At 33.4% G+C, this 14,713-nt stretch overlaps 2 protein-coding genes across 4 annotated transcripts in view; one reads left to right on the top strand and one right to left on the bottom strand.

Annotated features, from left to right (window-relative positions):
* IP3K2 (Inositol 1,4,5-triphosphate kinase 2) overlaps positions 1 to 14,713 on the top strand; it is a 229,704-nt gene that overhangs the window by 108,119 nt on the left and 106,872 nt on the right. The gene's annotated exons all lie outside the window — the stretch shown is intronic.
* On the bottom strand, positions 6,897 to 7,776 carry LOC140440141 (uncharacterized). Its single transcript, XM_072530445.1, has one exon. It carries the CDS (start codon positions 7,756 to 7,758, stop codon positions 7,003 to 7,005), a length of 756 nt encoding a protein of 251 aa, XP_072386546.1. The 5' UTR covers positions 7,759 to 7,776; the 3' UTR covers positions 6,897 to 7,002.

The following is a 14,713-nucleotide window of genomic DNA, read 5'->3' as shown; positions in this document are numbered from 1 at the left end:
AAAAATCGAAGTATGTAAATTATATTTTAGTGTGTACAATATTGCGTTTTCACGGAAATATTACTGATAATTGTAAACCAATGGGTCTTTTCTTAAAAGACAGTGATAATAGATATTTCCTAGAAAGACATTTCGTCAGATATGCTGATGATACCGTCAGATATGCTGATGATACCGTCTTAATAGCAAGCAACGCACTAGAACTACAAAATATAATAAATGCGATAGTTCATCACAGCGAAATGCTCGGTTTACATCTAAACGTTTCCAAAACTAAAACTTTAGTATTTTCAAAGACACTAATAAACGTACATGTGTTTGCCAAGGGTCAAATAATAGAACAGGTACATAAAAGATCTGGGAGCAAATATCAATAGTCAGTGTAATCCAAAAAAAGAAATCCTATCAAGAATCGAACAAGCAAGGAAAACATTCATGAGCATGAAAACATTTTTTACAAGATCAGACCTTAGTCTACAGCTTAGAATCCGAATGATAAGATGTTACGTTTTTTGTCTTAGTGTATGGCTGTGAAATTTGGACAATGGACTCTGAAATAGAAAAAAGAATAGATGCCTTTGAGATGTATATATACAGACGAATGTTGAAAATACCATGGGTACAAAGAGTTACTAATGTTGAGGTACTTCGTCGCATGTGTAAACAAAAAGAATTACTAAGAACTAGCGGACCAACTCGACATCGAGTTTTTTAAATGAAATTTTTATTTTGCGAGAAAAATTAAGAGATCAATACAAACAATATAAGCAAGAATATACATAACATTCATCAATAATAATGCAAGTAAAAAAAAAGTGATTATGGAAGTCGACCTCAAAACCGGAATGCAATTTTTAGTTCATCAAATGTCGACATGAATATCATTTAGCAGTTAATTTTGCATGCTGATCACGAATCCGGTGTCAGATTTGCTCTATCTTGACGTTTTATGCGCGTTTCGGGTCACTTCCGGTGTCGGATCGCAACCGGAAGTACATATTTAGATTCGTCTCGACGAGACCCTTCGATCCATATATACATTGTGGGGTCTAAAACTTAAAGTAAATTTTAACTTTCGGTTATCTTAAAACCGGAAGTGAATTTTTGTACCAAAAGTATATCTTGACAATCTCATACGTAATACTAATAATATTCCGAAAAATATTTTAATTATCTAATATGGTTTTTGAGTAAAGTGGTGGACAAGAAAAGGGCTTAGCGTTTTAGTATATAAGATAATCAAAGAGAGGAAAAATCAATACTTGGGTCATGTGTTGAGAGGCGAAAGATACGAATTACTTTAAGTTATACTGGAAGGAAAAGTACAGGGAAAAAGATAAGTAGGAAGACGCCAGAACTCGTGGCTGAAAGACCTGAGGAGATGGTTAGACCGCTCATCTGCAGAAATCTTTCGCGCAGCAATTGAAATTTGGATCGCCAACCTTCGAAAGGAGATGGCGCCATGAGAAGAAGAAGAAAAACATTACTATATTGTTTTTAAGTCTGGTGTCAACTTTAAACGTACATGGCTATTCTATTTTTAAATACTTTAGAAGTCATATTATGAACTATGTTGGTCATCATTCTGGCTTTATAACCCTACGTGAGTCCTAGCCTCCTCAAGAATTTCTCTCCAGTCGTCCCTATCCATTCAAGGAACCTTGTTCCTTCAAGAAGCCTTTTTCTAGCTGGATCATTTTATTTCATCCGCATTACATGCCCTATCTACCTCAGACTTCCTTATCTTAATATGTTTTAAGATATCAGGTTCATAGTATATTCTATTAAGTTCGAAGTTGTAGTACTTTTCTTTCGAAACATCCAACATTTTTTCTTTATTTCTTGTTAGATGCAGATGAAACAAAATGACTTAGCCAGAAAATCGCTCCTTAATAGACGTATTGGTCAGAGCAAAAGAGGAAGACCTAGAATAAGGTTTCTTGACATGAGAAATATGGCAATACGCGTGTGACGAAGGAAGGCGAAGGATAGGGACGACTGGAGAGAAATTCTTGAGGAGGCTAGGACTCACACAGGGTTGTTAAGCTAGAGTGATAATGATAATTAGTATTTTTTTAAGGATGACCTCAATCTGGCCAGAAATTTGTAGAGCTTAGAGTTTTTTTCCTTAGCCGATCTGTCTCAGATTTAATACAAAAACCGTTTCAATCTCTCACCCTCTTTTATCAGCTACATCAAGCACATCCGTTATACGTCATGTACCCAACATATACGCGACTATGTACATATATACTATTACTGTAGAGAGATGTTTGTGTTGTTTAAAATTCCTACTGCATTGGATAGTTAATTGGACTTTTATCACATTAATGTTTATAAAAAATGCGATTCTTTATTAGTTTTTTATTTAAAAATACATAATTATTTTTAACTTTGTATTATATTCAACTTTAATTTAATATGAACATTTCTACGCATTCTTGAAAACTATATAATCGTAGATAGTTACTTGTGGGGAATGCCGTATGACGTTTGGCGTGATTCGTCAAGTATGGAGCTGTTTGATATAATCGACGAATACTTTAACAATAGAGTGTTTTTGCCGTACTGCCTTTTGCACTTACATACTTGTGATTGTTTTGTTCTTGACTTTTTTAACAAGGTAGGAGATGCACCTATGGTGAAGGATTTTCATGTAACAGGTACTATTAAATGTTTTCTCTAATTTTTAGTTATTGTTTTGAATTATGACTTTAACCATGTATTAACGTTTTTTATTATTAGAAAAATTTTTGATTATTACATGTCTAACAGATGGAAAACTACATTTTTACATAAAAACATTTGATTCACTAATCGTTTTTTTTTTGTTTGGATGAACAAAACTGAACACTTTGACATAGTTTATTTAGGCATAAATTTGACAGTTAACTCAATATTCAATACATCCAGAGATCAAACGTAATTCCCAGACATTCACTAGAGATTATGATAAAATGGTGTGGACAAAATGTAGTCTCACATTTATTCGCCTTTTTCCAGTGCCTTCTATCGAAGATCGGTAACAATTTTGGCATATTCTTTTTTGTTTTGGACCTTTCGCAGCAAATCTCCAGAGCCCAAGCCTGTTTAATCTCGTTTGTTTTTAAGCCATGAGCGATGTCTTCGTCCTGACCCACATTTACCCTCAATCATACTCTCTTATCTGATATTTCTCATTACATGTCTGCGATATGCAGTTTTCCGCCCTTTTATGATTTTATTGAGCTAACGTTCTCTGCTCATTCTGTGGAGAACTTCCAAGTTTTGTGGGAGTGTAGGAAATCTAAGGTATTCAAATACTTCAAGTCTTTTTAAACTGGCAAATTTTAGCGTTTGTTTTATCTCCGCATAGAAGTGTAGAATATATGGCTTCGCATTTTCAAAAACCCAGGCCTTTTCAATTCGGTCTCGGTTTCAGATCTTCACTGATCCAGCTATCCAGGTATTTAAACTTAGAGACTTTGGTTATCTGTGTACCGTATACATTTACTTGCACTGGTTGATCAGGATTCTGGTTTACCAATTACATCTTCGTTATTGCGGTGTTGATTTTTAGGCCCAATAAATTTCCTTCAACTGATATCTTGTCAAGTAGGCGCTGCATGTCTTCAAGACTCTTAACAATTATAACTGTGTCATCGGCGTAGCTTAGCACCAACGTGTTCAATTTGTTCGAAAACCTTCAATTTTCAATCTCAAAACTCTTTAACCTTCTTTTAAAACTTTCGAATATGTGATTTCATTTGGTACTTTAATATCGTGTATCTTATTGACATGAAGACAAATGTTACTATTTTGCTTACTTAGATTATCCTATTTTTTCATATTATCCCTCTATCGTTATTACAATTGTTAATATATCTTTTGATTAACTGACAAATGCAGAAATAGTCTTTGGTCAACTTTGCAATTATTTGTTTCAGTAAAGAAATTATTTCTAATGCCGAAGCTCTCTTAAAATAATTCTCATAATTTCAGGAAATGGCATCCATTTTAATATCGGTAAATATTTATCCATACATACACACAGGTCGTTCAAACAAGGCACAGTTCAAAAACGGAAGACGATTAGTAGATAATTCTGATTGATAGCTTCTTATTAAACGAAAATACTTTATTCTCCAGTATATACTACTGCTAGGTAAAACAATACCTATTACAGCAATATATCAAGTTAGCAAGGTATCGATTATAGGTCGAAAAAGTCAAGTTCTAGAAAAAACTATACCTAAATATAATCTGAAAAATTAACTCTAAACTTAAATAATGTATTTTGATCAAGAAACATACTTTTTTTCTAAAAATTAAAGCTGTTTTGCTTTACAAATACTTGGGAGTCCAAATAACATCAAAAGCAGGGAGTAAAGAAGAAATACGTTCTAGGTTTGACCAAGCAAGATCAGCCATTATTGTGGAATAATATAATTACAAAAGAAAATAAAAGAATAATTTATAAAACAATAATCGAAAGCATTGGGTTGTACGGCGTCGAACTTTGGGAAATCAATCGAAAAACAAATAAAAAATTAAGGCAATGGAAGTGGACTATTGGAGATGATGTTCACACTAGACTTGATCAGGTGAGAAACGTAGACATTAGAAGAGAAATGGAGATTGACTTAGACCTAATAAATACTATCGAAGCCAAAACACTAAACTGGTATGGACACCTGTAGAGAATGCCTGAAAATAGATAGGCAAAAAAGACAGAAAAATGGACTCCGCCTACTAGAAGAAAACGAGGTAGACCAAGACGGTCATGGAGAGAAGATATCGAAGATGCAATGATGGCCAGATATATAAAAACTTAAGATTGCTTCGACAAAAAATTCTGGAAATTACAGTTTATTGCTACAAAAAGTCACGTGATCCTGTATAAGCTCGAAGAGGACATTCGAAAGTAACGTGTTGTATGGTTTGTCTTCCATGGTCGCATTCACAGTCTGCTGTAGTGGGATGTGTCTTCATGACACGGTTATCATGCGCATAGTACTGTAGAAGCCGGAGATTCCCAACTTGTTTTGCAAAGCTATTAGCCTATTGATTATATCCTAAAAAAAGTGGACTATAAGAAATTACAACGTTAAAGGTTTTGGATCCCCCAAATATAAACATAAACCGCGGAGCGCTACCATTTAAAAAAAGTGCGTTTTTTGAAAGGGTGTCTCCATGCACTAAGGTGCATTTGGGTGCACTTTTCTTACATAAACATTACACAGAACAGTTGTTAAAAATTAAATTTCCTATTGAAATGTCACCATTTAAAGTTAAAAATCATCAAAAAATCAAAAGTCACCATTTTTTGAGAAAAATATATTAAAAAAAACGTAGCAAAAAACACGAACAAACGCGATTTCTCTTTTTTGCCCCATCTCATTTTTAAAGTGGTATAGTTATAGGCGTTGCTTTACAAAAAACAAATGTCTATTCTTTCTCTTCAAAATGGCGTTTAGTAGATGTCCTTAGGATTTACATTGTACGAGATACGATTTTTTAAAGTTCACTACTCACTTCATTTTTGAGCCATTTTTTTTATTCTTTCGCAAACATTGTTCTATAACTTTTTTCTATGAAGCTTTAGGCATATGCAATGGCACATTTTGTAGAAAGAAAACCCAATAAGCCTTAAAACAGTATACTATAGAAGGCTCTAGGACTAATTTTAAGCAAGATACGGTTCTTCAAAGTTTTCTACTTTTAACGATTTATCTACTACATTTAGTTATATGCATTATTAAATAAGAAATAAAGCATATTTTCTGTAATATAAAATTGTCTATCGTAAAACATTCTAGGACTAATGGCAACAAAGACATTCTTCGTCAAAATGTGATGCTTACAACGATTTAAAGCCCGGCAATTACGGTCGCAACTGAAAAAAGAATTGACAGATTTGAGATGTGGTGTTATCAAAGAATGTGGAAAATATCATGGACACAACACGTAACAAATAGAAGCATTAAGAAATATGAAAAAAGAAAAAGAAATGTTCAGGGGAGACGACGCACGTCCTGATTGAAAAATTTAAAGCAGTGAAGTGGAAAAACAACAATACAATTCTTCAGAACTGCTGCAGAGTAAAAACGGACCATAATGATCGCCAATGTCCTTAAAGGACGAGGCATATTAATAAGAAAAAGGAAATACTAAGAAGGAGGCAAAGACGGGAGAAGTAGAGACAACCTCTTGAAAAAAGAGATTTACAACATTTAGGATGGCAACACGATTTTAATAGGATTTAAATAGTATTTAAGATCGGTCTCACCGGGTAATGGGATAATATATAAAGATGTATGCAGTAGAGTTAAAGCGGTATGGATGGAATGAAAGGAGGTGAGTATTGTATTGGAGAACAGAAAGATTTCTATAAAACTTACCATAAAACCAGCTATGATGTACGGTATGGCACTTAATATTGGACAATTAAGTAGAAATACATGTGTCGGAAATACGAACGGTTAGATAGACGAGTGGAGTGGCAATAATAAATAAAATTAAGAATGAACATATTAGAGAACATCTAAGATTGGTACTAGTAGTTGATGCGACAATAGTATAGCATAGGCTAAGATGATAAGAGTGTATTAAGTTTCGAGATGATAATGAGTTGTAAGAGCCTGGAAGGATTAGTAGAGCAAGATTTAAAAAAAAAATTGTGAGATATGCTTACACAGGGCATGTCTGTGAGGTAGACGAATATTAGTATAAATTTATAAAAATTTATATAAAATAAATAATAACACTTGAATTGAATTAAATAAAAAAAACTAGGAAATTTATGGATTGACGAAAAATTGCAGCCAAAATAATTACTACACAAGCATAAATGGTGGATTTTATGTACGTTAAGTACTACTGGTAAATTAGAAAATAACAAGATCAATTTTTTAAAATATTAAAATCGATTTATTAAAACTAGTCACATAAAACAAAACAACAACCAATAAAACACAACTATTCTTAACAAAAATCAACTGAATCACATTTTTATTTTGGTACTTAATGTCCTTTTTTGAATCCCCACTTCTTGTGGTCTTCGTGTCCACCCTTCTTTCCATACTTGTGGTCGTGGTGGTAGTGGTCGTCGTGTCCACCGGCTTTCTTGTGACCAGCAGATTCATGGTAATGGGATCCCTTCTCGTGACCTCCCTTCTTGCCGTAGTGGTCTTCGTGGTGTCCTCCCTTCTTGTGACCTCCTTTCTTGTGGCCTCCCTTTTTGTATCCGTCTTCGTGGTGATGTCCTCCGTGTTTTTCGTGATGACCGGAGTCATGGTCTTCGTCGAAGAAGTGTTTTTCCTTTTTGTATTCGTCTAGCTTATGTACGTCATGTCCTCCTTTGGTGCTGTGACCCTTTTTGTAAGATCCCTTTTCACCGTATTTGTGTCCTTTCTCGCCTTTTTCTCCTTTGTGGTGTTCGGCATGGTAGCCATCGTCGTGGTGGTGCTTCTTCTTGTGGCCGCCGTGTTCTTCATAGTGTTTCTTGTGGCCCTCTTTGTCGTGATGGCCCTTGGATCCCTTTTCGTGGTGATGGTGACCTTTGTAGCCTTTATCGCCCTTTTCACCGTGGCTGCTGTGGTGGTCAGCATGGCTCTCGTGACCGCCTCCTTTTTTCCAATGGTGACCGTGCCCGGATGCCGCTGCTTCCAAATCACTACTAACTTCACGTTTGTCTCGACTAATTTCACGAGATTGAGTTAGAGTAACTCCCACTAAAGCCACTAAGGCGAGGACGAAAAGTCCTTTGTATGTATTCATATTGATGTGAATACTGAAACTGAGTCGTTGATACTGTTTCGGTTGAGGTGGTAGTGGCTTTTATACGATTTTTCTTAAAGTTTTTGTTTTAGCCGTTAGTGAAATGATTAACAAATTGTCTATTGCATCTGCGGTAACTTTCACTGTTGTCATTTTTTTATCTTCTGATGTAATTTTGTTGAATTAAAGTGAATAAATTTAATATTACTAATTTATTCAGTTGAATGCATTCTAGTTTTTTGGTCAATTACACTGTTTTGAGATTATTTACATAATTCATACAATTGGATGACGGTCGGTACTAAAGGTGGTTTTTTTGTTGGGTTTACCCATGGAACCGTGAAGATCTAAATGTGCCAATTTATTACCAGGTTACAACTAAATATTTCTATAATTCCAATAATATATAATTTTAAATTTATTGTATTATACTAAACGGATTAATTATTATAAGGGTCTTTAAATATTAGAATTTTAGAATTGGATGTTGAACTGATTGATTTTAGAAAAAATATTTTTTGTATAAATATATTGTACCCAAAAGAAAAATATAACTGAAAGGTATATACAGTAAATAACCAAATTCGATTAGCAACAAAGAAAGAGCAAGAAATGTACGAGGAAACAATCAATGGATAGAGAACTAAAAAAATACAAATGGAAGAGCAAACTGAGAACAAATGGGAAAACATAAAGCAAGTAATGAACAAAGCAGCAAAAGACTCTAATAAACAAGAGAATAAAAAAAGGAAAGACTGGTTCGACATAGAATACCAAAAAGAAATAGAATGATAAAAGAAAATTATTAAGGATGGAAATGATCACGAAAGAAACATCAGAGACAAAGAATAGATATGTGGAGCAAAGACAAAAAGTAAAGAGGGTGCTGAGAGAAAAGAAGAGAAAACACATAGAAAATAAGCTAAAAGAAATAGAAGAGAATTGCAGAAATAAAGAAATAAAAAACCTATATCAAGGTGCTAGAAATAAAAAAAAGGTTTCCAACAAAAGTTGAATATTGCTACGATTTCAAAGAAATATTGTCCTTCTTTACTGCAGAGCTTTCAAAAAAGCCATACAAAGACGATCCACATCTATCAAACTATCTGGTTCGCTGCCAAAGAGTATACTGGATGCTCCTGATGGCCATTTTCCTAAAAGAACCACGAACCCTCGAAGATGTCGCCAATGCCACATAAGAGTTAGATGGATATGTGAAAAATGCAATGTAACTCTTTGCACTGAGCAGAGAGAGTGTTTTAAAATATTTCACTCATAATTTCATAATTAATGTGTTTTTTATGTATACTCGTATGTATGTATTTTTAACAAATGTTTCCTTGGGCTGTATGCATTTTTATGTTCATTATTTCTACTGGTTATATATAATTATATTTTATATATTTTATACTGATTGTCCCAGTGTACCTGCTTGGGTACATAATTTTTTTTCAAAAACCAAATTTAAAAAAACGTACAAAATATTTTTTTATATAATTATGATCATAATTAAAAGCAACTCCTAAAGGATTTAGGTATTTTTAGTTTCTCTTTTGGCGGTGGGCATTAATAAGTTAATTTACTCAAAACTTTGAAAATACGACATGATACTTTTATCCACTCATATTTCCAATTATTGTGTTTGAATATTGGGTTAATATTCTTATCTTAAAATAACCGTAAAAAATTACAAATATAAAAGGAATAAAGTAAATATTACTAACCATTTTGTTTTGTTTCAGGTAAGAATAAGGAATTGGAATAAATAAATAGAAACATAGCTTCTGAAAAGTAAGTGTAATATTCTAAAAACCCATTAAAATTGTGAACACAGCAAATATTTAGCGGACTATATTGCGAAGTTGATAAAATACCACTGTTATTCTGATTGGGTTTTGTTTAAACATATTATTTGCTTAATAATTTCGGTCGTGTATGTCTGTGTTATTTTTTATTTGTCATGGGAAAACCTACATTTTTTAAAACAAAAAGTAACTATGCTATACAGCCAACCACTGGGAATTTTCTCTTTACAAGTTAAAGAGCAACTGTTTTCTTTATTTCGCCATACAATCTCTTAAAAATAATATTAAAAATGCAGCAACAGAAACAATGTGTTTAGTGTATCCTCAGAAACTGATGACAGTACATTCAAACCTTTTTAACCCTAGAAAGGTGAACTATCGTCATTTTTATGACATTAAGAAAAAATTGGAAAAAAATACAAAAATGTAATTATAAACAATTTTATTACAAAAAATTAGAAAAAATGCAAGTCTTAGTAAGTGATACAAATATAAATATGTATGTACGATGTATGTGTGTCATTTGCACACATTGTACATATATTACCTCGGTGTTCGCCAAATATAGTGTGATGGCATTGGTTACAATATGCAGTAGTCATGCGCCTCTTTTTACTCGGACAATGGAAACATGCCTTGTGTTTCTTTTCTTCAGGTAACGAACGTTCAACTTCTTTGGAAATTTTGGGGAGAACTTTAATATTTTGCTTAAGATTTCGACATAAAGTTGTAATACCCAATTGTTCTTTCAGCCAGCGTTTGGCAAGATTAATTCTATTTGCTTTTAATGTATTTGTGGTGTAACTAACATACGAGTTAATACTTGCAATATTTATCAAATTATAGAAGATACACAAAGGCCATCTCCTGGTTTTACGACCCGCATTCATATTCGAACAGATCTTGTCAAATATATCCACTCCATATTCGGAGTACCGCTGATTGATTCCAATACAGGTTAGCTATTATTTTTAACTCTTTTCCGTCAATCCCTGTCCTCTTCAGCACTTACATGCTGCATGTAATTAATCTGATTTCTTACAATCCTTCCCATAGAATCCTGTGGAGATTTCCAGGTGTACAGTTTCCTTGTAGTTTACCCTTGGGAAAAGAAAGAACGGGGAACAGTATTACCACTTGTTAAAACTGCAACAGTGAGTGTTATTTCTCTTGAAGATATTTGCTTGAAGCCACGTCGTGCCACTATTCTATCCGGCTTCTAAACAGTTGTAATACCCATCTCGTCAACGTTACAAATATCCGGTGCTTGCAAATTCACACGCTTGCAAAATAAAGACAATTAATGCTTCAGATAAATTTATATTTGGAGAAACATATGCAATATAACAGTTGTAATAGTTTCCAAAATGACTCAATATCACTATCAACCTATTATTCCATTGTAAAATGCCAACTTAGTTCACAAATTTTGAAATTTGAGTACAGGATGGGGTTTGTCGACTAACTCAATATACCTCGGAACGGCTTAGTCGAGAAGCCCCATGCGTCACCCTGTCATTTCGAGTGCCGTATGACAGACATGCGTTAACAAAAATACGAATAAATCACGTCTAATCATAGTCAATGTATGTTACTTCTCAAAAAGGTTCAATGAAATTTGTTGCGAACGATTGTATAGATAATAATATGAAAATGTTGAGAACCAAAGTAATTACTTACCAAGGATGATTCTAAATTTCTCGTTCTCAACGACACAAAACACAAGCGACCGTAACAGCGATATTGTAAAATGGAGGTGCGTTTGCAGTTCAGATATTGTGTCTACGGGCGACATCTGTTACACATTAGAGGAACTAGATGAAAATAACCAACTAACCCCTTTAGTCAACTAGCCCCGGTCTCCCCTACTTTGTAATAATCTATTATGTCATAATGATGATGATTGTAATGGTCACAAACCACATACGTTAGTAATTACACAATTTAGATAGTTCCTTCCGGACTTTATATTTATCAATTATAATTTGTGGTCTAAATATTATATTTTGCTATAAGACTACGATTGTTATTGAACAAATTTCTTTACTGTAACAATAAAACACTAAAAACTTTTGTTTTCACATCTTCCATAAAATTGATTATAACATCACTACAGCTGTTTCGGAACAGCTGCCGAAACCGCTGTAGTGATAAGATATTATAAAAAAAATTGTGGATGTTTTGGAAACAAAAGTTTACAGTGTTTTATTGTTCTTCTTCTTTACGTGCCATCTCCGCGACGGAGGTTGGCAATCATCATGGCTATTCTGGCTATTCATGGTTTTATTGTTATATAAAATGAATTTCCATCAAGTAATCATCACTTATTTCTTCACTATTTTTATTGGGAATAAGCCACACGTTTAAAATAAGTTTGTTTTGATATTTCGATTTGAACTTCGGAAATCAAAAGGTCATAATGAACCTATTTGAAAATAAAATTATGCCTTATTCCCAAAAAATAGTCAATAATATTAAGATACCCAAGAAAATAGTTTCAGAAGAATATTCTTGCAATCAATTTGATCAACCTTTTTATGCAGAGAGCATATTATTCTCTTTAGTCACTCCTCTGGTGTTAATTCTTTCTGCCATATAGTCAATAAGTACTATTGGTATCAAAAAGTTTATGGATTGCTGCCAAAAGTTTATTATTCTTAACCTTTGACACTTTTTCCCTTGTTGGTGCTTCAATGTGTAGTTATTGTAGGTTTAGGTGATTTTCTGTTATCGCCTTCTTCAACATAATTTGTTTGAGTTGAGATGATCGTTTAAATGTTGTTTGCATCTATTAAGCATTGAGTTTGTATCATGGAGAATTTCACCGTTAACATATCTATCTCTACAAATTTTTAGTCTTCGCTTAAATTCTTAAAGCTTAAATTCTGAGGGACGATTCCGTTGAAAGGAAATCTTTTTCGAATTTGGCACATTAAAACTTTAAAGTATGTTCATCGAAGTGGCTGTGCTGCTGACAATTTTGAGAAATAAGGGACTAACTTCGTCCCAAATTGACCTAGGACAACTTTTACTTTTTCAGAATTTTAGAAAAATGCAAGATTCCCAAATGTGAAATAATAATTTTCTGAATGCAATAGTTAAAAAGTTATTATAATTATTTATAATCAAAAAATCGACTTATTTGTAATATTTAAAATCGTTTTTATTTATTTTTTATTGATACTCAAAGAAGAGATCGTCTTTATTAAGCTATCTGCAGAATTACTGACTGAAAATATAAAAAAAATTATAAAAAACCGAAATTGCTGACTTATTTTGTAACTTTCTCAGAAACAAATAAGGATAAAAACATTTTAAAAACACCATTTTGAAGATTTTTATATGACTTATAAGATTGTTATTCTTAAATTTGTTGCTGATGTAACTATCTTTGTATCTTTTGCTGATAAGCTAAAACATTGAAAATTTACATTTATGTGTTAATAACTAATTAAGTCCAAAAAATCGACTGCAGGAAGCATAAACATTCTTATTACAGAGGTTCATACTACTCAAAACAAGTGTCGGTTGCCTGGCGGGGTAGTGTCACCAATAAACTAGTCTTAAGGCACTAATATAGGCCGAGCAACACTTCCAAAATCCTACCTTCATTTATCTACTGACTATCAGCATTGAGGCTGACCCTTTTCCGCGTTTTCCCTTTCTTTGATCTCAAAAATTGAGCAACGGCAATCTGCTAACGGTTTTTCGATGTCATCGTCTTTCCTATTATTCCATGAACAATGCCTAGTGATCCATCAGGTATACTACATTTATGTCAAGTTATTTTTAAACATATTTGTAAATATCTTTACAAATCTAAACAAATAACTCGAAACAAAGATGATCATTGCATCTGCAGCTAATACCTATGCAAACGATCACCTCTGCGAATCTTTTCAATTCTTTTCTCTTCTATTTTTTTTCCGCTCGAGGTTAACAAAGCAATGACCGACCAATCGACCCGAATAAATTATGAAATCTTACCTCGTTCTCGTGAAAATCGGTTTATTTCGAATTTCGTATGTTATGACGCACTTGTGTCAATAAATTAAAATAACTGTGTCAAAACGCGGAAATTTCAATTGATTTGAATACACTATAAATATATCCGTCTGAATTAGAATTAATAGAAGTGATAACAAATCTAAACATCCAGACGTTATGTAACACAAATATATTTAAACACAAAAATGCTGCATATTTTAATCTAAATCTTTTTTTACGTAAATAAAATATTTGGTAGTGGGAATCCGAAAACATGGAGTTGGTTCCAGTTTACTCCACTTAGAAAATTTTACTCAAATCCGACTCTCATTTTCACGCTGGTACCCGTGTTAAACCTAACAGCCCAACTGAACACCCGATATCCAATCAGGGTGGAATATTGGGTCGGGAACTGATGAGAGCGGGTAAACTGGCCCCCTGAACAGAAGGCTTGGCGTTGAGCTAACTATCCAACCCTGTAAAAATTTCGTATTTCATAATATGAAAGCTATAAAGAAAGGAGACGAACTGTTTAACCCACGACCAACTTACAATCGAAATAAAGACTTTTTAAAAAGACTTTTTCATCTTGGAGCTACAGCTTTGCTTATACAAGAAAAATATAAAGCCAAAGCAGATATCATTGATCTATAGCAGATGAGGTGGAGTCGCTCAGGAATCGTGGAAAAAAATAACTAAAATATTTATTACAGCTAACACCCTAGCCGTCACGAATGTTGGCGATCATCATGGCAATCTTTATCTTATCTGCAGCAGCGCGGAAAAGCTTCACATATGTTGTATTGAACCAGAGTCTGAGGTTCTTTTACCAAGATGTTCTTCTTCCTCCTGGACCTGGTTTTCCAAATATTTTTCCTTGAAGGATGGCTTGAAGAAGAGCATATCTGTATTCATTGATCTCATATGTCGAATAAGACTTAAAGGATGAAAGCGAAAAAGGAAAATAGGAGGTGTAGGAAGAAAACAAGTTTCTTGGTTAAAAAACATTCGTAAATGGACTGAAATACCAAATGCAGTACAATTATCTCATGTGTCAGAAGATTGAGAAGCCTTCGAAATGGTGATCGTCAATAACAAATACTTTTTATATGGCACGTGAAGAAAAAGAAGAGTTAGCACGCACTTAACAAAGAAAACGATGA

This window comes from Diabrotica undecimpunctata, chromosome 4 (genome assembly GCF_040954645.1).
Source record: "Diabrotica undecimpunctata isolate CICGRU chromosome 4, icDiaUnde3, whole genome shotgun sequence".
Lineage (NCBI taxonomy): Eukaryota > Metazoa > Arthropoda > Insecta > Coleoptera > Chrysomelidae > Diabrotica > Diabrotica undecimpunctata.
Note: the sequence above shows the minus strand (reverse complement) of the source record. Positions and strands in the feature narration are given on the sequence as shown.